The 27,364-nt window shown below is 43.4% G+C and overlaps 1 protein-coding gene and 1 pseudogene across 4 annotated transcripts; both read right to left on the reverse strand.

The window, feature by feature from the left end:
- Positions 1 to 26,541, reverse strand: LOC147891748 (splicing factor U2af small subunit B-like). Of its 4 annotated transcripts, none has more exons than XM_087388067.1 (7): positions 26,228 to 26,541; positions 25,609 to 25,838; positions 22,779 to 23,119; positions 7,246 to 7,332; positions 6,977 to 7,058; positions 824 to 892; positions 1 to 710 (listed from the first exon to the last, which is right to left on the reverse strand). In XM_087388067.1, exons 3-7 carry the CDS (start codon positions 23,016 to 23,018, stop codon positions 361 to 363), a joined length of 828 nt encoding a protein of 275 aa, XP_087244193.1. In that variant the 5' UTR covers positions 23,019 to 23,119; positions 25,609 to 25,838; positions 26,228 to 26,541; the 3' UTR covers positions 1 to 360. The 4 variants fall into 4 exon arrangements, with proteins under 4 accessions (XP_087244193.1, XP_087244192.1, XP_087244189.1 ...); XM_087388066.1 differs by having other exon boundaries at positions 4 to 710; positions 824 to 950; positions 25,768 to 25,838; XM_087388063.1 differs by having other exon boundaries at positions 4 to 710; positions 824 to 950.
- Positions 24,534 to 27,364, reverse strand: part of LOC147891749 (uncharacterized) — a 19,815-nt pseudogene continuing 16,984 nt past the window's right edge.

Here is a 27,364-nt window from a genome sequence, read left to right on the forward strand (position 1 = left end):
CTAATTACCTCTTTCCATAATCTCACAAACCCTTTCTGGAAAAAAAAAAATCACAGCCCCTCTGAACATACGCTATGAATTTGATTATATTGGAGTTTTATTTTTAACGAGTGCGTTCGCCTTCAAAACAAGGTACCAATAAGAAAAAGGCAAAGGTAGCATTTTGCAAACAGAGCATTGAATCATGTATAAGTTAAGAGTCTTTAATACCCTCAAGCTCAATATATTTGGAGCTGAATGCAAAATTACCCAGAAGGCATGTTCATTCTGGTTCAGGGGAATGCCAGCTACCTCCATTCTGGCCAGAATGACTCCCAGAAGCCCCTGCTTGCTGTTGCTCGCGCTCCCGATTCCATTGCTCTATCTTTGCTCTTCTTTCTGCACTACTCTCACGTACAGGACTTCTTTTCCAATGACCTCCAGGGCTTGGACTCCTGCTACGCTCCCTCCTATGTCCTCGGGGGCTCCCTGGACCCCTTTGTCTCCTATCCATAAACCTCCTATCATCCCGTTCATCATACCATCTGCCAAAACCCCTTCCCCCAAAGCCTCGATTTTCTCTATGCCTTGCCCTCCTGTCCTGACCTCTCGGTGGACTGATGCTTCTAGCACGGCTGTGGCTCGGGCTGCGGCTGCGACTGATACTGTGACTACGGCTGCGGCTCCTCCCATGCCTTTTGTACCTTCCAAATAACTTTCTCCGAAGTTCCCTATTTTTACACCCACACCCATATCAAACGTCTATGATACAAGTAATGCATAGACACATCCATTTAAAGGTGGTCAAAACCAAAATACCAAGATATATTAGTGCAAAATATACCTGCTAGTCTTCTTGAGATGCATAAAGTTGCAATATCCACCTCTATTGCAGGTATTCTCTTCATACTGCCTGCAAGTTGCTTCGCGGAAATCAGTCACAGGGGAAAAGTCCACTATGATTGGGCGGCCTGATCAACCAACAAGTACTATTTTAAGAAATTCAGTCATTTGCCTAGTATTTCAACGCTTAAACACTTCTGCCTTCAAGAAGAGTGCCTTTTCAAGTGATAGTGATTCCAAGAAAAATGTACAAATAGATCAAAAACTCCACTCTGCTGCCAAATCAATATCAAGGACACAAAAGGCATGTGCAGTCCACTTGCAAAGATCGTGCAGACAGCAACCACATCAAAGGTACTCCTTTCACTCTACATTCTCTACATCCTATGACGAGACTCAGCCGTCTTTGTTCCAGCATTGTACTTTTCTTTGAAGGACCTGCAGCCACGTTTTCTTTGGTTGTTCCGTCCAATTATATAGAAGTTTTGCAGACTGCCCTTGCAAAATTCCAATAGAATAAAATCAAGCAGCTGATAAAATGTGATGTACTCAGTTAACATCATCTTTCAAATGGCCACATATGATATCATCTGAGAGTACCATGAAGAGGATCTAGGCCAGAACCACTATGGATGTGAGACCAATGTGCATGACTTGGGTGCCTTGGCATTTTGAAAGTTTCATCGTGGGTTTCTCTCAATTGCCTAACGTTGTCCACATATTTCCACCTTGAATCATCAATAAACTGTGCGCTTGTGAACTGCAGGAGAACATTCCAATAAATGCTACAGTATACCTAGTGACAAGATTAGGATGCAGATCCTTTCATATTCATATTCATACATGCATTCATGTGAATATGTGTGGGGGAGTCCATGTGTGAATGTGTGTCTCTGTGTATCTGTGTGTCTGTCTGCCTGATGGATATGTGTGTGTATACATACATACACGTGTGTCCCCACTCCGATTCTTCTTCTACGAGACATTCCTCATGTTTCTGCTAAAGGTGGACCTTTGTATCTGTGATTGGGACACAAATATATCCTGCGATACTGGATCCACTAGAAATGTGCTAGTGCCATCATCTACACCTTGGACACTACAAGTAGCATCAGAATCCACACACAAAGCCGCCCAAAAGGAAACACATCGGATCTTTTTGAAAGGGATGCTTTTTCATCTTGCCCTCTCTTAAAAGGGAAACTAAACATGAATCTTACGTCCCCGTTGAGTTTGAGAAATTTCAGCATAAATTGGAAAGACAAATGGAGATTCAGAGAAAGCTCACTGCTCAACATTATCACAGTACAAACGCTATGCTCTTGATAAGAAAATATACCCTCGAATGTACCTAATCTTACGAAGTGCGAATTTTTGGCCTTGCTAAGGGTCTATGGGAGTTGGTATTTTTTCTTGCTAATCCAATCAGATGTTTTTTTTTGTGTATATGGTCAACACGACTTTTTGAAATTGAAGTTAGTGTTAAGTATTCTGTTAGTTTGTTTTACCCTAGCCCTAACGTATAAATTGTTAATGGGCATTAAAGGTTGCCTTTCTTTAGTACTACCGCAACTACTCTTCCTTCATTAAAGCAGAGCCATTGGTCTGTAACAAAGGGGTTAGTTTAGTGGCTTTTTATTTGGCTTCATAGTTAGTACTTTGTCTTTAGGCTGCTAGGCAGTTCCTAATCTGCTTCAAATCCAGTTTTGACACCACCAGCTGAGTCCCAATAGCTGCTGGAAGGGGTGCGCAAAGCATTTCTTCTATCAGATTTGATTGGCCCTATTTTTGGAGCAAAATGTCTTTCTGCCAGGCGCAATTGACAGATTTCCATAATTCCAGCTGATCTTCACAATCTTGCGATTTCTCTATTCTATACTCTGCTACTTCCCAATTGAATCCACTTATGTATTATGATTGGGGAAATCTTCAATTTCGTATCAAAACAGACATAATTAAATTCTGGAGTTCTCTGCTTCTAAACTGCCTTCAAAGAAGCCTGGAAATCAGGCTAGAAAGCAAGCCATGATGGGCTAGGGATCTCAAACCAGCGCGACGAGGACGAGGATGACAATTCAAATGAGCAGTAGTAGTAGTTGTAATATTAGTAGTAGTTTGCATATACTTCGCCATGTATATGCTTCTATATGTCAGCTCGTTTGAGTGATTTTGTATCACCCTTTTTGAAAGGGTAATTTTATAACAAACAATGTTGTATATCTTCGACATGTATATGCTTATGTCGCTCAGCTCATTTGAGCAATTTTGTATCACCGTTTTCAAAAGGAAAAGTTTGTAACAAAAAACATTCTTCTGTAATTACTAAAAAAAAACATTAGTGGGGCAAAACAGGGCTTGATGTGGCCCTGTTTAGCCCCACTAATTTTTTTTTTAAGCTTCTGTTAATCGTCGCTATATAGCGACATTTACCAGTGTCACTATATAGTGACGTTTACCAATGTTGCTATATAGTAATGTTTACCAGTGTCGCTATATAGCGACACTAATATCGCGACCGTTCTTTTTCGACGCTAATAGTGATGTAAATACCAACCTTTGCGCCCGTCAAAAAAAAACTTTTTAGTGTAAAAAAGATCAACATTTTCATCAAAAAAGGGCTAGTGAGATAAATGAGTTCAACTTCGAAATGTCTTTCAAGCCTTTTTCAATCATGGGTACTTTCCTCCAATAAGACTTATAGTTTCAATATAAAAGGAGGAGCAAGCTTTCAAAACATGTTGTCTTCTTTGTTCACCATAAGTCTAATTCTAGGTCAGTGGTCTCCGATGTAAATTCTTGCTCTACTCTTGCTAGGGGCTCTTGGAGTGGGCCCAATATCATCAGCACCCAACGGTGGATGACCAAAGCAATTCCTTTGAGTTGGCAATCCAATCTCCTAAAGGCATGCAAATACAAATGAAAAAGCGGCATTCTGCTTCGAGAGCTTTGGGAACCATTTTCGATGGTATGGTGTCTAATTCTCTCATAACATGCTTCGGTCTTACACTGCACATGGTACATAAGGTAACAGAGCTTTCATAGATGCCCTTGAACATGCTATGTTTCAAGAGTCCTCTTGGTTCAACAGAGACAAAAGTAGGTATCAACTTTCCAGCATTCATGCAGGGCTCACGAACATTGTTTAGAGAGATGCTCTGCAGATTCCATTTAAGGCCGACGCAGGTGGAAGACTTCTTTTATGTCCTCATTCGAAACATATCATGTGATCACAAGCCAAACATGGAAGTCGAGCTCAACGAAGCAAGTTTAAGTTACACCAAGTACACAATTTAAACAAATCTTCTAAACACATAAAGCTGCTATACGAGTGTGATTGAGAACAGCATGTCAAGACACAATTGGGATTACAAGAGGATTAGCAATGATGCCATCTTATTGATCAGACTCATGTAACACCATGCTAATTCCACAAATCAAGCCGCAAGAAGCTACAAAGGCTTGAGCATGTACATTATACACATGTATGCCAATAGTAATTTGCCAACAGCATGTCACAACCTTGTTGGATAAGTCACCTCCCCATCTGTAAGCCCCCATATGAGGACAGCATGGCGGAGGTAGACTTAGGGTTATGGCTGCCACATGGGCAGCATACAAGCAAGAAAAAGAGGGAACATGGGGCTGCCACATGGAGCACATGGGCTGCCATGTGGGCAGCACAATCAGGGCAATACCTGGCAGATCTGGAGCTCTCTAGGGGCCAAGGACAGTCTGCAGCTGCCACGTGTCAGCACGGCATATGCAACAGCTGGAAAGCCACATCAGCATGTGGGGACCTTGCAGGGAAAGTACAGAGTGGTGTCTACAGGGCATGTATGGAGCTGGAGCAGGAGTCTTGGAGCTTGGACATGGCCTGAACAAGGGCGGAACTGCAGGAGCAGGTAGCCGCCTATGTGAAGCAGGGAAAGTACACAGTGGTGTCTACAGGGCATGTACGGAACTGGAGCAGGAGTCTTGGAGCTTGGACATGGCCTGAACAACGGCTGAACTGCAGGAGCATGTAGCCGCCTATGTGAAGCAGGTCTAGGGCCTGCAGGAAGGGGCTGGTGTGGGCCTGGACCACTGGCTGCAGGCCACATGGCCAGACGGCTGCAAAGGGGACTGGTTGGGCTGGTCCAAGCCAGCCAATCAGGTCAGTTTCCGCAGACCAGGGGGATGGGGCATAGTCAGCTGGACAGACCAGCATAGTCCGCCATTTTAGGACTGTTGGGTCGGCCTGCTTGGAGGCCTTCAGGGCCTATAAAAAGGGAGCCACAAAGGCTCATAGCTCATCCATTGTGGCAGCCTTCAAGGAGCAGACTGGAGAAGCAGACCAGCAGCATTTGGGCCTACATCCAGGAGAACCAAGAGGGAGCTGGGTACTGCAGACAGAGCTCAAGGAAGGGCTGCACCCTTGGCTGTCTTCCAGGACAGCAAGGTACAAGGATCAAGATACTCACCAGGGATCCATTCAAGGAGCAGATTGGAGCTGCAGCAAGCCTTCCTTAGGGACCAGATTTGGGACAAGGGAGGTGGCAATCAGCAACAGACAAAGAGTCCACTAGTATCAGGAACCTTGGATGTCTTCCAGGACAGCAAGGACACCGGGAGTCAGGAGAACCTTGGGCCTCACCATTGGCTGCACATCAGGGCAGCAAGGAGGTCAGTCTTCTAGGCATTCGCTGCCTCCCAGGTAGCTGTTCGGGAGGATAGGTTGGAGGTGTGTTTGTTGGCACAGGTGACCAAAGTCTACCGAAGCTCATTGAGGAGCACACAGGCTTAGGGATCTAGAAGTTCCACAGAGGTAGCAGGACCACGATTGGATGGGAATCTGGACTCCTTTTGTATTGTGTCCTTTCGGTGGACAGAAATATATTTTTTTGGTTCTATATCTCATGTGGAGCATTGTCTATTTGCTGGTTTGCTGGCTTGCACATATGTATGTTGAGTACACAAAGTAAAGAAGTTTTGGATTCCACAGTTCAACACTTTGTGTAGATTCCTGGGCTATCTATCAGTCTTCCGCTGGGGGTACTCTCCGTTTGGTCATTTCTAGCAAGTCTCTCATGTAGGAAGATTTGTTTTTAGGAAAAATATCGAATGACATGTTTGTAACTTCTATAAATTGGATTGGGTCTAAAGTAAAGCTTTAAGAGACTTAGTCTAGAGGAAATGTGTGGGGGAGTATTCATTCAGCTTAAATCATAGACTCCATCATAATATGCTAAAAAATATTATGATGGTTAAAGGGGGTTTGACTTTGGAATTCACTTGTAAGTAACCTGGGAAAATACATCATGTGGTCTATAAAAGGTGTCCACCATATACAAAAGACATCCTTCATACATTCATTGAAACTGTTTCTTGCCTTGTCCAATTCAAGTGCCTTACGCGTCCCAGTCCGACAGCCTTGCGCGTCCCAGTCCGACAGCAGCCAGTTCCCTCTGATTGCAGTACATATTTTGTAATTTTCTATCTGAATTTAATCCCTGATTATCTCTGTCATAAAGCAGAAAACATGGCTATAAAAGAGGGATAGAAGAGAAGGCTAGGCAAACTCAGCTGTATTTGGACTCAATATTGTCTTCTATTCTCTCTTCCCACTCCCCCAACGGGATTGCAATAAATCAGAAACAAATGCTACAAAACAAACTCAAGAAATCTTGGAAAGACAAGTTTAAGTTCTACACTAGCATTTTGATATTATGCTGTACAATTCCCAGCCTCCCTTCCTTGTAAGTTGTCCTGATCCTTCTGTGTCTCCTCAGAGGCAGGGCCCTTTCCCTCCCCTATGAAAACAAAAGGACAGGGAGTTCTAAGCTGGCAGCTTGCTGTAGATAATAAGAATCCACCCCCCTTCCTCTCCTTTTTCACTTTACAAAGGAGAGAACACCAATGAGGAAGTAGACAGAGAAGGACAAGTAGGAAGACAAGAAAAGAGGGGGATTAACTTGGGGATCCTTGTATACCACCCTTCTGTAAGGGGAAACACTTAAAACATGAGTATCCTTTAGACTATAAGGCTTGTCCTCAATTTCCAAATCCCTTAATCACATATACTACAGCATCCTGTGATTTTACTTCTAGACTTGTTTAAATCAACGATAGAGCACCAACAGAATTCCAGCAGCAGGTACAGAACAGCTAGAGAGACCTGCATAGAAACGCCCTGTCATTGCCTGCAAAGCAGCTGCTGCCTGTTCTTCCTTACGGAATTGCACATACACATTTCCAACCTTCATTTCAAAATAAAAAGTAATTCAAGTTCCAAGGACCAAAAACAACACATTGAGGAGGAAAAACTAGTCCAGTAACAAAATACCACTCCTTGTGACAAGCAGATTTGAGCCTAGCTTCTAATAACACAAGAACTGTAAAATTTTAAAAAGAGCTCAAACACATGCTTCCATTTCTGTATCTCACCATGTGATCTGCCAGGTTGTCGCATACATTCAAGCTTTCTAACTGCCCAAATTTGCCCAACTCCTCAAAAAGATCTTCGTAAAAATCCTGCATCAACACGTTTGGCCCTATCTATTAGTGATATAATTTTACTGACCGTGCTATCACAAAAAGTGATCAGGACATAGAAAGCACTGCAGAGTAATTAGGAGAACATAAAGGATGTCACATAGGCATTCAAAACTAACCCTAGCAGTTCTGGTTTACTATAGAAAATATGAACCCCTCCAAGTGGTCTGCCAATATCTGTGGGAACTCCTAGAAGAAACTTTCATCTAACCAAACCGCCTCATGGGTCCCTTGATCTTGAAACTTCGTGTAGAATTCGCAGATGCGGCGTCTTGACCCATGCTTCCATTTGCTCTATAACTTCTACATCATTGATCACTTTGGATTGCTACTCATCTCTGACATCAGTGCTGGGCTGATATACAGCTTCAATCAAACAACTTGAAAGGAGTTATTCATTATATACCTTCCTAAATTTCAACTGACTCTGTAATCTCTGCCATAGATTCTGTAGTTTTATTGGCTTCGAGAGACGGGGATTCATCTTGGTGAGAAATGAAGAGAACCTCCTGTCAAAAGTTGCCTCACACAGTGTACGACCAATGCTCGATTAATATGTATCGTTCAGTATGGCCCGTACGAGCGGAAGATACTGCTCCCACATTGATTGCGCATCATGACAATAAGATTTTCATACATCAAATGCCAATTGATTATATACACTTGATTGCCGATCAGTCTGCGCACTAGACATCTGTAGTTTGGTGCCAAAGTTTTGAACAGAGCCCTCCAGAGATGCAAGGTGAACTTGGAATCCCTGTCCGTGGTAATGGTCCGTGTTTATCCTCCAACTGGGTACCAATACGTGATAAATAAGCGGGCTACGTCTTCTGCGCTGGCCATCTACTGCACGGAATAAGCATAAAAATTTTGCTAAAACGATCAACAATGATTAGACATTGAGTGTTTCACGTACCTGCAAATATTGGAAGGGGACCCACAAAATCCATCGTGATGTCCTGAAAAGGACCTTCCAAGAACGATACGGGCTGAAGCAATCATGTCGCCTTCTAATGGGACACTTTTACTTTTTGGCAGATTTGGCATCTCTGCATATAGCTATACACATCCTTCCGCATTTTTTGCCAATAAAAATAGCGCTCTAGTTTATCCAATGTACTATTAATGTCTCTATGGCCACCTGTGAGGGCTTCATGGGCATCATGGAGTAAAGCCTGCACAAAGTCTATGCTTGTAGAATAACCATCCATGTTGACTTGAATAATGGCCAAGAGCCAGAGTCATAGTAAACTTGTAATTGGGTGCCGAATTCTACTGACTCCGCATACTGTGTTTTCATAGAACCAAGGTCTTTCCCTTGAATCTCTAGCATAGTGGCCCTTTCTATTGTCCGAATGGAGGCTTTCTTTCTTAGAGCATCGATGACAGGGTTATGCTTTCGAGGGACATATTCAATCATACCCCTGAATTGTTGAAATATTTGACTCCATCACGATTGCCGATGGCTCCACTGGGAGTTGAGTATTATCTAAAGCCACTTTAAAGCTTGATGATTTGTTTTGACTGAGAAGGTCCATCCACAAAGGAAAGGCTTCCAGTGCTTCAATGCATGGATCACGTCGAGAAATTCTCTTTCATAGACCGAGTAATTCTTTTTTACATCATTGAGCTTTCTCCTGTAGTATGCCACGAGTCTTTCTTCTTGCAATAAAACTACCCCTATGGCTACATTACTTGCGTCGTTGATGGCTGGGAATGGATCATTCCAAGATACTATTTTCATAACAAGAGCTATAGTGGCCAATGCTATAAATCATGAAAGGCCTGCAAAGCTGCGCCGGTGACAAAAATCTTTTACTGGCGTGTCTTAACCCCTTTTAATAAATCTATTAAGGGTGCTGAAGTGGTAAAGAATCAGAGCATGTGACTCGTGAGAGCTGTAGGCCTAGTAAATCCCTACAAAAAATCGGATCTCCTGAACTACCCAGCTTGTGATTGCCTGAACCTTTTCGGAATCCAAGCGAATGCCGGCTGCGCTGATGATATAATCGAGATATTGGATTTCCATCAGTCTGAACTCACTCTTTTGGGCATTTAGATATAACTGATTGTCGCACAAAATCTGGAGACCTTTCGGCACATCCCTTAAGTGTTGCTCCACTATGGCTGAGAAGATCAAGATATCATCTACAAAGATAAACAGGCACACTCCTATATGCTCAATGAGCACCCGTGACATCATCTTATTGAATGGCATGACTACGAATTCATAATGAGCTTGCTTTGTCCTAAACGCTGGCTTAGGGATGTCAATGTCGAATATTCGGACCTGATGATAACCATTCTTAAGGTCTATCTTCGAAAAATATTTTGCGGAAAAACTATGCTCTGATACCACTAAAATCGACTCCAGGCACAACAAAACCACCCTTGGTAAGAAAATCACAACAACTAGGAGCTCTGATAGGCTGCCCGCAATCCAATCTAGCAGTTCTGGATCAAATCACAGCAGATACTACCCTTTTGGAATAAATCGCAATTGAATCTACCGTTTAAGCGTTCTAAGATATATTATATGTGGGACATTGAAAATCTATTGCTGATTGTAATCTTATTGAGTGCCTTGTAGTTGACGCATAGTCGGGCCGACTTATCCTTTTTCTAAACAAATAAAATTGGAGCTACAAACTGTTGTTCTAACTCTGCCTTGATAGACTTAGATAACCAATAGGGAAACTTACTGGGAGGGGTAGAGTTTGGGACTAATTTAATTCGATAGTTCTCGGGTTTGTGAGGCGAAAGCTATGGTGATAGATCGTCTCATAGTATGATATCCTGAAACTCCTGGATTAGATCGCCCATGGTCTTCCCCAAAGGAGGAACTGCTGCACTGAATTCAGATGGCAACAGACATACACCAGTATGTATACTAACCTTTGCGAACACTTCGGGCAACTTGGATGTGGGAAATCCGAGGAATACAAGGAATACTTATGTCCCCGCGAATGATGGTCCGCTCGGATAGTCCTTCGACAATTGTGAAGGAATCATATCGCCAATCAATCACAGGTGTATCCTCAAACCATTGGATCCCCAGTATCATGACGCATCCTAATAGATGAAATTCCGCTAAAAAGAGGCATTCTAAACTATGAAATAAAATTTTATGCCTTATGTGTAGCCCGGGTGTGAAACCGTCCACCGCAAGCTCATGAGGCACTAAAGTACACCCCATTTTCTTGGCAAGCTGGGAGGATATTGCGTCTTCTGAACTACCCATGTAAAATAGGACAACAAACCGTTGCCCTTTAGCTATGGGACAAGGAAGCAAATATTGGAGTCCAACCCCCTAATGAACTACTTCAGCTTATTGGTCTTGAATACGCCTAATTGATGGGCCAAGGTAATAACCTTATTACTGTAGGTTAGCAACAACTGACCGTTCTGGGCTAGACAAGAAAACTCGTCTTCTAGATTCAACAAGTACTAAGGTGGTAGAAACCGAGCTTTGAGGTTGGATACAAACATATCCCACTTGAAACTCGTGACATGAGTTATCATATCAATATAACTACTGGACTAATGCTACCACCAAGTAACCGCCTCATCGGTCAGATGAGGGGCGGGTCAGGTGAGGGGCGACTAGGTGGACTTTGTCTTGTTCGTTCTGAATACGTGCTAACAAAAAGTCAGCGGCAAACTGGTGAACAAATTGCAAAATAGCTGAGTGGCCGCACTTACCGTTATATTTCGTGAAGTTCGGCATGGACAAGATGAGTGGGGAAACTTAGCTGATTCGAGCCCGATGGAAAAGCTGCGCTCATGCTAGCTTGAACAGTAACCTTAGTTGATGTCGAACCCGGTGGGTAAGCTACGCTCATGCTAGCCTCCAGAGTGGCCAACATCTGTTTGTGTTGAAGCAACATGGCTTTCCGATCAAGTCGGTGCTACTTCTCGGCTTGGACCATCTAGTCACGTCTAAGTGCCTCCTCTTGTCTACAATCCTCGTGCATGAACAAGAGCAATTTTTCAAATTCCAACGTTTCCTTGCTACCTGGTTGTTCTCTCTTCTTCTTCAGTCTCTGCTTCTTCAACGAGATTGGCTAAACATCTCTTCTTTGCATAACATTCCTTTTCAAAGTGTCCAGGTTTGCCACAAAATTTACACTTCATTTTGCTCTTTCCCTTGAAATTGCTTTTGGCCAAATATACCCCTTCTTTGTAATCACTTCTTTGTTTGATCTTTCTTTCCTCTTCCAAGAGGGATGCTTCAATTTCCACCAGACTTATCTCTGGCATATTAGTGAGTGTGGTACAATAGTGCCATATTCTTCAATCTCCTCTAGCTGCTTGCAATATTCTCCTTCCCTATGCCACACAGGCAGTCACGTGTCATCGCGGTTGTTCCAGCTATGCGCAATCCTCCTGTGTGCAATTAAAGCGTCCAGGTAAGTCTCCTTCCCACAATGCCCTGACCCCTTGTCCTAATATGGGGGCTCACACGTGGGTCAATGACACTTTCAACACCTTCTTAGATCTCACACATTAGACTTGGACACTTGTTCCTAAATCGTAATTCATTTTTTGGGTTGGGATTTTTCCACTACTTTGGTTGTTCTTTCATCACTTCTAGCACTTGTGCTTGGTATTTTGAAATCAATACCACATAATAGTAGTCTACAAAATTATTTTTTCTCCTCCCTTCTTGATATATAGCTAGAGAGACACAGAGAGAGAGAGAGAGAGAGATTGAAATTTATTAGCATCTGCAAGAGACCAAAACATCTATGAGACCAATAAATGTACATGGAAAACCAAAATCAAACCTCATAATGCCTAAAGCATTATCGATTATAATCCTAATGTAAATATTACTACTTCCAATGTTTACACAAAGACGTCTTTGATGTAGTAACCATAGGTTTGGTTTGAACTCTTTAAGTGTCCTCCCCTCGTTATAGATTGCCGACCTTGCATTCTTGGCTTCTGGTATCCTTTCCAATTCAGCTGGTGTCTAATTAAGTTGAGCACGGGGTTGCCAAGCAACAGACGAGTTCGGATTCTTGCTATTTCTAGCAGCATTGGGCTAGAGCCTATATAACATGCCTAGGGATTCAATTTTCATTCACGCAAGCCAGAGCAAGTCTATCTCTTCCTTGCTAGTTTAAATCTTGGATCGTGTTGCGAAGTCCGGACGCGCACCTATTTTCTAGCATAGCCCTGATCCCAGCGCAGTCATAAGGCCCTATGGGCGCCTTCTGGTGGTATGGGACACCAGGAGGTTGGGTTGGATGTAGATGTTCGTGCCAACAGCCCAACCTATGGCTCAGGAAGATGCTCGGATTCTACGGGTCCTAGACCTGAGCATCATGGTTGGGTGGTGAGCATGCATGCGCCTCTCTTTGTGGTTCTATGAGCGGTTGTTTGTGCTTGTGTGCAGGTCCGTATTGCAAAGCGATCGTGGTCATGTCAAGATGGAGAGACAAAAAAATGCTTAGGACAAAGATCAGAGACAAACCAGAGGAGTACGTGTTGGATGCAATGAAATGGAAGACAACAAGCTGAGAATGCAATGGAGTATACTTGCAAATGGAAGTACAATTGTAGCCCATATATGACCCAACCAACTGAGGACCAAGTATCCTAAGTGAACCAACTAGGAGTAACCACTAGGTGTCCCAAGTAGACTAAATGTCATAACTAGCCTACAAGGCCATACCAGGGATAAAGTGGGAGCAAACCCCTCCATGGTATGGCTTAAGTATCCTTGGATACATCTCAAGGATACCTAGAAACTAAATCATGGTTGTACATGTCCATCCGAGATAAATATCGCCACCTACGATAGTAAAGGAAAGCAAAATCACATAACGAAAATGTACCAAGTGTAAAGCTTCCCGAAAACTGTAAAAGCTTGTGTCGCAGTAGAGCGTTCGTCAAGAGATCTGCCAAATTATCCTCTAGCAGAACTGTATATCTCTTGATGACAGTCACTCTCGATCACAATGAGAGTGAACCTCTGCGTGCTTGGTACGCACATGAAAGACAAGATTGTGTGCAACGGCCACAGTAGATGGTAGTAGATGAGGTCTGGCAACCTCAAGGTCTGCAAGTAGCTTACGTAGCCAGACACACTCCAAGCAATAAAGGTTCCCCTTCACTCAGCCTCACAACTAGAAGTAGCAACTGTAGGCTGCTTCTTGTTGAACCAAGAAATGCATGAAGTGAAATAGTTGCCACTGTAAGACACGTGTGTCATAATCATAACACTAGCACTGTCCATAAAAAAGCATGCATAACCAGTGAAGACTTATCAGCACAGAAACAGTCCCAAATGCTGTGTGCCTTCAAGTATCGGAAGACAAGTTTCATTGCTTGCCAATGCTGTGTATTGGGCTTGTGCATGAACCTACTTAACTAAGAAACTGCAATTGTAGATCAGGCCTGGTGTGACATAAATAGATAAGGCAACCAACAGCTCGCTGGTTATCTAGTAAAGTCATTCACAAAGGTGACAAAAATAAGGGTACCCACCAAGACATCACTATGTACTAAGTGCAACTTCCTGGATGCACCAACAGTCTCATCCTTGGGAAAGGAGAACTTGTGCGTTTTGCCCCACAAGCAGCCCTCTGGTTATCTAGTAAAGTCATTCACAAAGGTAACAAAGTAAGGGTACCCGCCAAGAGGACTTGTCCGCATTGTCTGCATACATCACTAGGTACTAAGTGCAACTTCCTGGATGCACCAACCGTCCCATACCATGTCCTTAGAATGCATGTTGACCAAACTTTGATGGTTGAGATGTCCCAATCTCTCATGCCATAGATGTGTATCAAAAATGACAGATTCAGCTGCTGCATTTGCTTCTGTAACAGTCCCTTTGTCATAAGCATCTAGATGATACAGCCCTCAGGAAAGTGTTCCAGTAAGAACTATGCTGTTATCATGCCAGTAATCATACAGGGCACAATGATAACCATCAAAATGACTCAAAAGCCATTGGCAGAAATAGCTAATATATAGGATTTTTTTCTTTATCCCTGAAACATACAGAACTTCCAAAAGAGTGACTATATCTCCCGCGTCTTCAGTGACTTCAACTTGACCAATTCCTCTCACGAGATAAGATGCAATATTGGCACATGTGACAATGCCCCTCTTAGGTGCATCAGCCAAGGACTGAAATAACTTTCTGCAAGAGGTATGTGTTTGAAAGAACCGCTATCAAAATACCAATCGGATGTAGCATCTGAAATTGATAAATCTGCATCATGCTTCGACAGATCGTAGTGACATGTGACAACAAAAGCCCACTCATCCTGAGCCATATTTGCAGCCTCATGGCTGTGCTCATGAGCAGCAGAAGCATTTGTAACTATAAGTCCTTACTACTGCTTCTTTTTTCACAAAGCAATGCACATCCAACACTCGGAGGCGTCATGCCTGGGCTTCCTACAATAGTTGAATCCCTTTTTCTTCTTGCCATCATCTAGATAGAAGAAGATGAGGTTTAGGAGTAGATTTGGGCTTGCTGAAATTTTTGTCCCCTTTCCTTTGCCTTTGTGATCCATTGCAAAGGCTTGGTCTGCATTGATGGAGGTAGCCGTATTTGAAAAACTTTGCTCATCTTGCAAGAGCAAGGTGACAAGCTAACCGAAGGTATGGTGCTTGGTATTACCCATGTCAACATCATAATAAAGCTCTGAGGCCACTAAGCATAGTCTCCTTTTACCATCTTGACATTATCCAACTCCTTGTGGAAAAAGGCAACCCTAGCCTCATTCGAATGAAGTAAAGATTGGCCAATCTGCCTTTGCTGTCCTGCAAGACTGAATATGGTAAATAATGAGCCTCTTGCAAGATAAGGCAATGAAGACATGTGCATGTACATACTTACATACATACAAATATAGCCTGTAGTAGAATGATGCCAACAGCGTGTCGGGCATAGCCAAGAGACTGTACAAGGTTGATGTATGTGTGCGAAAACCAATGCCAAAAAATAATCAACAAATGTGTAGATTGCAAAAAATCCATACAACTCTACGTGGGCAATTTACGGAGCCCGTGGGCTTGGGAAAAAATTGGAGGATGGAAAGGGCACAGCTATTGTATGCACTATGCTTGAGGAACAAAAACGTGCTATCATATTAGATTCTAGCCAAGTGTACCTGCAAGGTACCCCCTACTATATAAATGAGGATCGCACGCCAAAAGAGAGAAGAAATTTGTATAAGGCTTGCAAGAACCAAATCAATAACAAAACAAGGAACACCATAGGAAGACGTGGTCTATGCGACCAAATTCAAGGCTGGTATTGTTTTCTCAACCTGTAAAGATTATCAGTGGTGCAAAGGGGCGGGTTTACACTACATAGGCAAAGAAATTTATGCCTTATTTCTAGCACTTGGGAGCATGATGCATGTCGCATTCAGGACCTTGAAGGTTATGATGTGTATTCCGTTCAACAGTCTTGTGGGGATCTTTATGTTGCTAGATGCTGCATCCCACATCATGACTCTTTTTACTATAACACATTCTCCCTAGATCGATCAGACCCCTATGCAGACCTTTGTGCCGACATTGCAAATTTTTGTAATCACAGGGATGTGATGGTCTCCATGCTCATATTGGGAGCACGCAAATAGGCATCAGCAGCATTGTTGATTCTAATCCTTTATGGATAGACGAGGGCAATGCATCAAAAATTGGGTGGGATAGAAATTAGAATGTCAGCTCACAGTGGTGCAGACGTCACACCACATGGCCAATCTCTCCTGTGGATTGTTCGCACCACCCATATGCCCTTGTTCATGAAAGTGCTCTTTCACGGATTATGTCTTTCAAGATTGACTCTCTCATGCTAGACTCCGACCACAAACCTCTTCACATTTAAGTATTATGCACATTGTGATGAAGAAAGAGGCCAGGAGGTTATTTGCAAGGATGCCTAACTTGAGGCCAGATAGGGATAAGGCATCCCAATATGCTGAGGCATTTGATGATAGACTCCGCGGGCAAGCATGCATGGATCAGTAGAGGAAAAATGGTTTAAGCTATGAAATGTCATTCCTGATAGTGCCATTGAATGCTTTAAGACAAGCAAGCCATGCAAGAGGAAGAGAACCTCTCCCAAGGTTTGATATTGAATGCAAGGCGGCCAGGTAAGTATGGAACAGGGAATGAAAAGGCTCGCCAATGGGAAGGCTGCAGATACACTCCATTAGTCCTGAAGTGCTGATATACCTAGATGAATCCAGGAACATTCCCAAACTCATCCTCTAAAAACACAACATAGTGCAGTTTCAATCTCATGATAGTCACTCACAAGGTTGAAAACCATAAACTCCATCATGCATAGCAGGGACTAGCTACTATGACATCCCCACTAACGTCGTCAGCGCCCAACAGTGGGTGTAGACCATAGTATAAAAATATGCTCTCACACATACAAATCCACACACCCACACATACTTGAGCATCCATTTATACAAAGTCTTCGTACGAAATGGTCAGCTGGAATGGATATGTAATTTGCTCAATCAGACCATACTAGATGGTTTCCCTCGGGGAATGGCAAGAAACCTGGGTGCAGCCCATCTGAAGGGGAGGACAGAAACCAGCTTACAAACTATAGGACCATAATGGTTGGCTCTTCCATGGCACAACTCTTCAGCACCATTTTAGAACAGAAACTCACCAAATGGGCAGAGACGACAGGAAAGAGAGCACGAGGACAAGCAGGTTCCAGACCATGGCATAGCAATACTGATTCTTGTCACCATTCGAGTGCTTATGGAGGAAAGTCATCTCACTGGCAAGGGTTGTTTTGTGGATTTTTAAAAGGCTTTTGATATAGTACAACGTAAAAGTTTATGGGCATTGGGCATGTACGGAGGATATCAAGGTGCCCATAAGCTATAGCACAAAAGCAGCTCGCCTTTATGAGAAGGTCGATGTCACCTCAAGGTTTAATGTACTCTTTCCTCAGTACAAGGGGGTAAAACAGGGCTGACCACATTAGTTGGGCTATGTTGTTTAGACCCGGGATACACCCCACAGGAGTCACGGTAGCTCTGGTCTTACGTCGAGCCTCCTCCAGGAGACCGAGACCACGGGACCCCTTGACGGACGCCAGCATTCTATCACCGGCTATGCACCAGCTAGGGCAACATGACATACGGAGGATTCCGCTCCGCTCCAGTCTTTTTTCTTTTCATTGTCATACCCAGATGTATTTAATTATGTATGATCAGACTTAGGATTCAGCACGGGTGATGATGCTCGTTTTAGTAGCTCCACCCTTACTGTGATTTGTATCAAGCTTTCTTTCAGTCTCATAGACCCATCGGTCTTCCGAAGACTCTAATTAAATTTCTTTCTTTCTTTTCTTTCTCTCTCTCTCTCTCTCTCGTTTGGTCTCTACATTAACGAGCTTGAGACAGTGATGCAGACACAGGGGAGCTGGTTGCTCTCTTGCGGGAACGCAGATCCAAATATTGCTTTGCACAGATGACGTGGCTCTTTTGTCTTCCTCAACAGAGGAGCCCCAAAGACACCTTGACGCACTACAGTCCTTCTGTGAGTCTCATGATTTGAAGGTCAACCTAGGTAAAACCAAGGTTATGATCTTCGATACATCTCAAGCCGTCATGCGCCAAGAGCCGTTCACATTTGCTGGGTCACCTGTCGAGATAGTTTCATCTTACACCTATCTTGGGGTTGTCTTTTCCAAACCCAAATGTTAGTTTCTTTCATTTTCTAACATAGTTTAAGCCATATCGTGTATGACGTGGCGTTTCGGTTCCCATTCCCCCTTCCCAGAACGTTCCCATTCCGACACCTGAATTTCTGCAACGTTCCCGTTCCCTAGTACTATGCATTTCGGGCCTGGTTGGGACCGAGTGAACTCCCTGTGAAGTTTAGTTTCTACAGAGATCATTGCTTACATATCACACAGGAGGGTTTCATTGACTCCCCAGGATACACGCAGATTTACTTATCCCACTCACTGAGGATCTCTATTGGGCAGCTCCAGGTCTCTTTACATAGACTTCGTATCGAGAACGGCAAAGCAGAGCGACTCCCCATAGAGAGGCGCATATGCACATTATGTGACATGCAGGAGGTTGAGACAGAGGAGCACTTCATCTTCAGGTGTCCTATTTACAATAAGATCTAAGGGCGTTTCTACTGCCTCTTCAGAGATAGCTATGGGATTTTGGCCCGATTCCTCTCCTATCCAGACCAGCAATGTTTGGCACGTTTCATTCATGAGGTACTCAGACACTGCGAGAGGATACTTTGAGCACGGACGCAGGAGCAGACTTTTTCCTTGGCTGATCCCTCCCAAGGCTCTATCACGGAGTTTTTTCAGCCATATCACATGAACCCCCACGAGACGAGGCCTCCACATGACCATGGCCCGAAGCCAGTGACTCGACAGCTCAGACAGAGGGTTGACACGCAGAGCATACTTGGGGACATCCCCTCCCTGTTTAGAGTCGGAGCCCGACTGACAGGGGTCACGGTAGCCCTTGTTAGACACAGAGCTATGACCAGGAGACAAGCCAAGGCCGCACATGTGAGTGGCCGACAGCACTCTATCGTCGATTTCATGCCTCCATTGCCTCATCCACCCTGATGTCCTGATGATGATGATGATGACAATGATGATTATGAGATTGATATATAGTCGACCACCAATATGACTATGTTATACTTACCATTTTGCATTTTCTACATTCTGCATTGGTATGGATGCTCGTTTAGTAGCTCCACCACCACAACTCAATTGTACCATGTTTTTCACTGTCTCATAGACCCATCGGTCTTCCGAAGACTTTAATAAACTTTCTTTCTTTCTTTCTCTCTCATTTTCCTACTATGTTTTGTACTAGTTGTACCAGTTTTTTGCATTCTTAGCACTTAGCACTCAGCAAGGGCCTGTTACAAATGACCCAACAGAGGATACGCATAGCGGAAGACTGATAGAATTGCCCAGGAGCTCACATAGTGTGGTGTGGGGTGTGGAATCACAAATTTCTTAAACTTATGTGCATAGAATAGATGTGCAGACTCATCAATAGACAATGAACGAGCCAGATAGAGAAACCACCAAATAAATATATTTCCGTCCAAAGCTATGGACACAATACAAAAGAGATAGATCCAGAGTTCCACCAATGGTGTGGTCCTCTGATCTTACCACAAGGTACTCCTCCTACCTGCTGGCTATCTCTAGACTCAAGCCCGCGTGCTCCACCTCGAGCGTTTGTAGACTTTGGGAATTTGCATCCTTTTCTTTCCCCTCCCTACAAGTTTTTGGATAGAGAGCTGTTCAGAAGAATCAAGAACCTTTGAGACCCTCCAAGCCCACGTGCTCCACCTCGAGCGTTTGTAGACTTTCCGTCAAGAACGATTTTCTCAACCTTGCTGCCCTGCATGTCAGCCTAGGTAGGCAGCCTCTGTCAAGCTTGGTCTGCAGCACACAGGTCCTCTTGGTCCTCCTGCTCCTCCAATTATTGATCCTTTGCCTTGCCACCTGCCTTTCTTGTCTTCCACCATGTTAAAATCACCTAGTACCACAGTCTTACCCTCTATTTCATTAGTGGAGTGCCAAGTAAGATTTCTACTTTGGTTCCAATAGGAGCATAGATGGAGACTAAAGTGTCCTATCTACAACCCTCAATCTAGCCTCTAGGACTTGATTGGTAGCTTTAACTTCCTGAAGAGACAAGTGGATGTACTATTCGGAGCAGCCAACTGAGAGTCTGAACTGCAAGACAAGAAGGCATAGTCAAGCTCCACAAAGTTGGTTGTAGCTTGCTCATTGTCAGATGCATGAGGAGATGAATCTGAAACAACCATACCGGAGCTGTTTTTCTTTTCTTTTGCAAGCCTCTTCTTGCATTCTCCAATGTAGTGACCTGGCTTTTTGCAATAATGACATATTCCCTTCTTCTTGGGCTTACCTGCATCACCCTTAGCCTTTTGAGAAGGCTGTCCTGAACCACTGGAAGGCTGATTTGGTGATGTCTTTGCTTGTCCCTTTACTTTAGGCTTGAATTTTGAAAGCATGGCATGTTCACCTGCTCGTGAAGCCATGTTTTTCCTGGTCTGCTCTTCCTGCAACAGAAGTCCTATCAACTCGTGAAAATTGAGAGGATTTGCACCCCCCCTCAATGACAAATTCAGCGAGGTATGAAAGCTGAGATAAGACTCAAGAAGAGAATTCAGAGTAGTGGTAATCATCTCTGAATCAGGAATGATCTCATCAATATTCAGCAATTGCTCTCGTAAATCCTGTAGCTTTGTGAGGTGCACTGACATGGAGTCACCCTTTTCCATATGTGTATGAGACAATTCTCTTTTCAAAAAAGACACCCTGGCATCATTCCGATGCTGCATACATGCTCTCCAAAATATCCCATGCTGCCTTTGAGGTCTTACACGACCGGATATGCGGAATGATGAATCTTTTCATTGAAAGAGAAATACATGGCAAAGCTAAAGCATCACGTGAATCCCATCTCTTTTGCTCTGGAGTGGTAGGTATAACTGCACCAATAACTTGTACCTCCTACCAGCATATCTGATTGTATTTGTCTCTCTCTAAAGCATTGCTACTCCTTCCCAAGAACATCTTGAAGAGCTGGCACTATGTCTGGAGGCAACCCATTTTTTGAATTAAACAACCATACCTTTACACATGCATATATCACATAAATATATGATTATATATTGTGATGGGTAGGGGAGGCTAATTCATGGCAAGAGGAGGATAGGGGGATTTGATTTTTGAATTGGACGCTAGAGCCATGTGCCTTGCATGTGGATTTTTCCCTCTAACATGCCCTAAGATTTCTACCTTCTACCACCATATCTGATTGTATTTGTCTCTCTAAATTTAGCATTGCTACTCCTTCCCAAGAGCATCTTGAAGAGCTGGCACTATGTATGGAGGCAAAGCCAGCACCCTCTACCCTAAGTGATCTAATCTGACCTCCTTTTTGAGAAGTTAGCCTTGCTTCTCAATGAGAGTGAAATGAGGGCCTGGAGACCCTCCTTTTATAGGCCCCCAGGGGGCTAGCAAAAACCAACCAGCCTGCCCATTCTGGCCGACCAGACTGTGGCTGGTCCAGCCCTACAAGAGCTCACAAACCGGGGCCTTTTTGGCCCATCCTTCTAGGGCCTTGGCCCTCCAATCAAGGCAAGGTCCCATCCCTATATAAAGGCAGGTCCCTGCCTCATAGCAGCCTCCTTTGCTGCTCCACCAGGCCTCCATGTGGCCGACCTGTCATGCTGGACTGCCCTGCCTCTGCCCCCTTACCTTTTCTTTGGGCACATGCCCTAGGTCTCCCTCCCCCATGCTCTCCTCATATGGGGGCTGACAGATGGGGAGGTGACATTTCCAACAAGGCTTTAGTGAGCCCTTTGCTTCAGCCCACAGTAGCTTGTATGGGTTACATATATCTTGTATCTTGTCTCATTTACCCGCGAGGTCTCTTGAAGACGTCAATACCTCTCTCTCTCTCTCTCTCTCTCTCTCTCTCTCACATTTACCCGCGAGGTCTCTTGAAGACATCAATACACCTCTCTCTCTCTCTCTCTGTGTCAACAAAAACACGTGACAAACATTCATACCAAAAGCTCATTTTCTCTACACCGCAACTTTGTCTAAAATATTTGTTTCATTTGCACAAGAAGTCAAGTTAGTCATCATTTTTCTTGACTTTCTTTCACTTGTCCTCTTTGTTATTTGTGCTATTAGTTAAGTTGCCTCTTGGTGCCTTAAAATAATTGCATGAAAAGATAACTAAAAACTGCCTGAGATTGGAACTTCAAAAATAACTGATGAGTAAACTTGCCATGCATTCCAACAGCAGTCCTTTCGTTGTCCAGAAAATAAGTTGATCCAGCACAGACACATTTCTAGATGTGTGAAGAGCTATTAAAACAGAACAAACTCTCATTTTAAATTATCAAAACTGTACTTGTTCATACTTTAATTTTGCAAGTTTAGCACTATTAATTCCCAAAGAATGAAACCTTCTGCAGGGGACCAGGGACAATAAGATAAGTAGCCTCCTTCACTATTGGTCATATCAAAGCTTCCAGCAGCCCACTGAAAACTTGAATGTTAATCAAAAAGAGCTTGAAAACTGCAGACAAATCACAAATGTATGTAGAACCACATACATGGCCTATCATATTGTAATATGTTTATGATCCAACAGACTTTCATCGTTACATTTCCTGAATCTATGCGAGAGGAAATGGACCCTGTTCAAAAAAGGCGAATAAAAGCACAGGACAGCATACAGCACTTCGTTCCACTCTAGCTTTGCAATGTTCAGACAGTTAAAATAGCACACTCACTATCAGATGTTATCATGCTTCCTGCATAAATGAAGGCACCATCACACTGCACCAAGGTCCAAGCAAAGGGAAATGAATACCTCAAAATGCTCCTGGACTTTGCGAGGATCAACATTCTGCCCCTGTGGGTCCACCATTCCAGGAGTCATCATGTCAGGTCTCTGATACATATTAGACAACAAGATCGTTGGACTGATGGAGGGCCTGTTGTGCAAACGAGAGCATCTATCCCCATGCCTACAAGCACCAATCTTGAAATAAAATGGACAGTTAACACGATCCTTCTCGGTCCCAAAAATTGAGGCCAAATGCTCTGCCATCACTCAGTTTGAAATATTCCTCCAGCTCTTCTCTAAAAGTCCAACAAAGATACTGGCACTCCTGTAGCAAAGTACTAGTTCACCCCACCGCTGGAGCAAATCTGCAGATACGAACAAAGAGTCATAAACAAGTTGAACTAATAAAAGTTCTCTAATTACTGATGAGAGATACACCTAAAGGCTTTTGTGTGTTTCCCATCTATGAGCCTTCAACCAGTTTTCTCATCACACGCATAACAGCTACAGATATCTCAACTATGCCCCAAAACTTCCAAGTTTTGCAAAACTGCCTTATGTGTATGTCCATTAGTGGCCAAATACCCTACAAAAGGGCTCTTAATCTATCCATATCAAACAAATAAGAACCAAAGAACTAGAACATCCAAACACTAAATAAATGAAATACACTTGGCTGAAAAGCTTACTACTCATGGGAAACTATCATGTTTTTCAGAGAGTTTAAAAATCACATGTTTGAGCTTTTGAGAGTTGTGGCCAAAAAATAAAAACAAAAGCATGTGCTTCTTGATGGGAGGTGTGCTTATTCATGCAATCCCTCACACCAAACTAGGAAGAACCACCAAGTAGTCCAAAAGCAAAGTAAAAGGGGGAGGGTGCAGAAGGGTGAACTCTGTGCACCTGCAAATCCAATATGACATTTTATGCACGCTTGTGAAGGAAGACATGAAAAATCTAACGTTCTGCAAACATTAACCATTGTATCCCATTGTATCAACGCAATGAAATCAATTTGCAGAAACTAGGCAATCAGAAGAAAAAATCCCCATAAAAAATCATGAGAATCATAAGGGCAAGAAGAAATATGGTAAGCAAGGAAACTCATGATCTCTTCAATAACCGACTTCCAAACCACAGCCGTTGTGTCTGCTTATAAGCCACCATGCTCTATGCAAATAATCGCAGCCTCTCACTTGCATACGATCATTCCAAGCAATAAAATTCCTGTAATATGCAAAAGCTCCTGCCATTTATTGCTTGCGAGGCATTGCCAATAGGGCCCCCCTAGTCGGTGAAAACCCTATTAATTAATTAGTTGATGTGGTCTCTCGGGGGGAGGGGAGAGGTCGAATTAAAGAAGGAAGGAGCATTAAAGAGGGAGGGATGTGTTAGGCATAGGGGGAGGGGGATGAGGGAGGATTTATAATACTATTATAAGGAAAGGGCATATAATATTTCTTTGTAGCTTGGTGGTAGGGCTCACGCGTGGGAAAAATAAGGTTTTGGGTTCAAATATTTCCTTGAACGATTGGACATTATTAGCCTATAGACAGTACAAACTGCTTCAGCCTTGGTATTAGGGCATCATGGACTTTGCTTTGTTGAATATCTTCTCTCTCTCTTTAAGCTTCTGATTCTTTGAAGTATTGGAGGAATACAAATAATTCAGAGTCCCAACAATATTACTTATAGTATAAATCAGCAGCAGATACTTTTAACAAGCATTCATTGAAACCAAAATGTTCAGCTGAAAAGAGAACCAACCAACAAGAGAAATCAATTTACTGCAAATGGCTCGATATTGTAAAATTTAACTTTAATGTACCCGCCTGAGCCCATTTGATTCACAATCACCTCGTCTGATTCGCGGGCTGAACCATTGCGTTGAGCAAGAGTAGCTCGAATATTACTTATAATATAAATCAGCAATACATTCAATGAAACCAAAATGTTCAGGTGCAAAGAGAACCAACCAACTGGAGAAACCAATTTACTGCCCATTTGATTCACAATCACCTCGTCTAATTCGTCAGCTGAACCATTACCACGAGCAAGTTGGACATATTGGTCATCCCATAATACAAACACGAAAGTGAAATGGCTTCAAATCATAGTTACGCTGAAACGCCGAAACAAAGGCCCGAAATGGCGTTTCCCCCGTGCCAGACCCCCCGAAACGCAAAACAGCCCCGAAACCCGAAACGCAAGCTGAAACGGCGATCCGAAACGCTGAAACGGCATCTGAAACGCCGTTTCTGGGGGTCTGAAACGTTTCAAACCTCAGTTTAAAAGGCATCCACTCAGTGGCAGATGTCATCCAAGATGATGGGTTTCCTCTTTCTTCTCCATTGGCTGCTGCAAAATTTGACCTTGGTATGCATTACAAATCCATTGGGCAAAAGATTACAGCTATGCTTCAACCTTTTCAGCCCATTCCACCATTGGAGCTTCAAGAACGTCTTGATGATTGGATTATTACCTCTCCAGGGTCGTTCTTGAAACCTTTACGACTCACGTATTATTGTTTCTTCATTATACAAAGTCCTTTTATCTCCGCCATGAGCTTCTCACAAGCTCAATCAGCTTTGGCGAATGACTCGCACGGCAAAGTGGTGGCGCAAAAGATTGAGATACATTTGGCATTCTAAAATGCCACTCAGACAACGCCGTTTCAGACCGGAAACTTCTAAATGTGTGTATGCATTACTCTAAACCCCCTTTTGTAAACCCCCTTGATGACGTGGCATTTTCCCATTTCACCCCCTCTCAAAAATCCCGAAACATTTCCGTTTCCGTTTCCCCGTTTCCCATAACTCTGCTTCAAATATAACGGAGGAACTTTCATTCGAACCTGAGGCCACATCAGAAAAAACTTGCAGGCCTGCTCCATGTGAGCCAAACGATGGCCAGATACTCCAGCGGCAAGGAAAATCCGGTTTAAAATCACACTATATTTGTTATTTTGAAAAATTGCTGGGCAAAAAAAGGGAGTCGCAATTCAATTGCGTACAGCTGAGGTTGTAAGCGGAGCAATGGTTAAATTATGAGCTCTTCTCCCCCAACAATGTGAAACAATGTGCCCTGCCACGTGATGCCATTAGTCAGCTGTGTTCTAGGACGCCTGAACTGAAAATCTTTTGCAAGACTGACGTGCCTTCTTTCATTTCATGTCAGCACACACTACAAAGCACATAGATCGTTGTTCATCGCGCTACGGTATAAGAGTTACTGGAAGGTAAGGAATGACCGGGATCAAGAACTCGAAAGCTATTGTAAGGCATTTAAGCATGCAAAACTAAACACGTGGTAAGTCACAGGCGCATCGCCATCAAGGGGAGCGTCAAATGGAGAACAAAAGAGAGTAGCACCATGAGGGCCACAGATCGGGAACGGATGTTGTACAGATTTTGAGGCGATCGCGAAACCCTAAAAACAAGAGAGCTGAAAGCTCTTCAAAAAAGGGGGAATACTTGATGAGACTGGTTCGTGCTGGGGCAGAGGAAGAAGGGACTGGAGGTGGTGGTGCTGCCGTTGTTCTTCCTGCTGCTCCTGCTGCAATGCTCGTGGAGAATTTGTGTTGAATGATGAAGAAGACGCCACTCCAAGCTCTTTAGGGCTGTTGTTGATTGACAGACGTCCCGCCAAGAACAGCACGACTTAAAATGCGAAAACTCTTTAGGCTGGCCATTCGGCAAAAACTTTTGGGATATAAGTAGCTCGGGAAAAAATAGGCACGCAAGTAAGCCCTAACATGTCTCCATTTGTATGCAAAGTTCAAGCCCCACTTAAGCATTCGTGGAGAGCCTTACTAGCAGCTAGATTGCACATCCCCACGATTTGTGGACTGCCACATATTCTTATTTTTCTAGTACTGCAATGCTAGCCCAACAGCCCCCGTTTTAAGCTGTGCTAGCCTAGCCCAGTTGCTTGATTGGTCCATAGACCTTGATTGTCTTACGGTTGGCTGAAAGAACCTGCAACATCATTGCCATGCCATCATTAATCACAATCTCCAACCAATAGAGCATCCAAATGCTGGGCATCCAACATTGGGGAGAGCGCGGGTAGCTGCTCTCAGGGCTCTATCTCGATCACCCCGTCTTGGGGCGCTACTAGCACTCTCAATTTTAATACAAAAATACCACATGGTGAAGGAATTTGATTGCACACACACAACATCCGTGATGAGCCATTCACCATGCTGCACTGATAGGCATCAGTGTTTCCTTGTGTCAAAGATTCTCCTGGTGTGATTCTGAGAGAGCATACCTCCAGGTTGCACCACGTGGAACCAAATCCTCAAGCCCATTTTGAGATCTCAAAATGTCCCAGCAAAGCTAGCTAATTGCAAGAGGCCGACAAGCACTCTCTCCCTATCTTTATGCTTAACATTGAGCAAATCTGCAATGTTAGCGGAGGCGCTTTCATTTAGTACATCCACTACAAGTGAGTTGGATATTTGTCTAAGAACAACTCTAAATAGGTTAACCTACAAATTATGTTCTGGTTTTCTCAATCGTGGAAATGCCCTCTATATAGTAGGCAAAAAAGGGCACTAGTTACATCTCCGAACATAGAGGCTATTTTGCAATACAAACATTGTCCTT

The sequence above is a fragment of the Dipteris shenzhenensis genome, chromosome 17, assembly GCF_047967505.1.
Source record: "Dipteris shenzhenensis isolate YYH24624 ecotype China chromosome 17, Dip_SZ_1.0, whole genome shotgun sequence".
Taxonomy (NCBI): Eukaryota; Viridiplantae; Streptophyta; class Polypodiopsida; order Gleicheniales; family Dipteridaceae; genus Dipteris; species Dipteris shenzhenensis.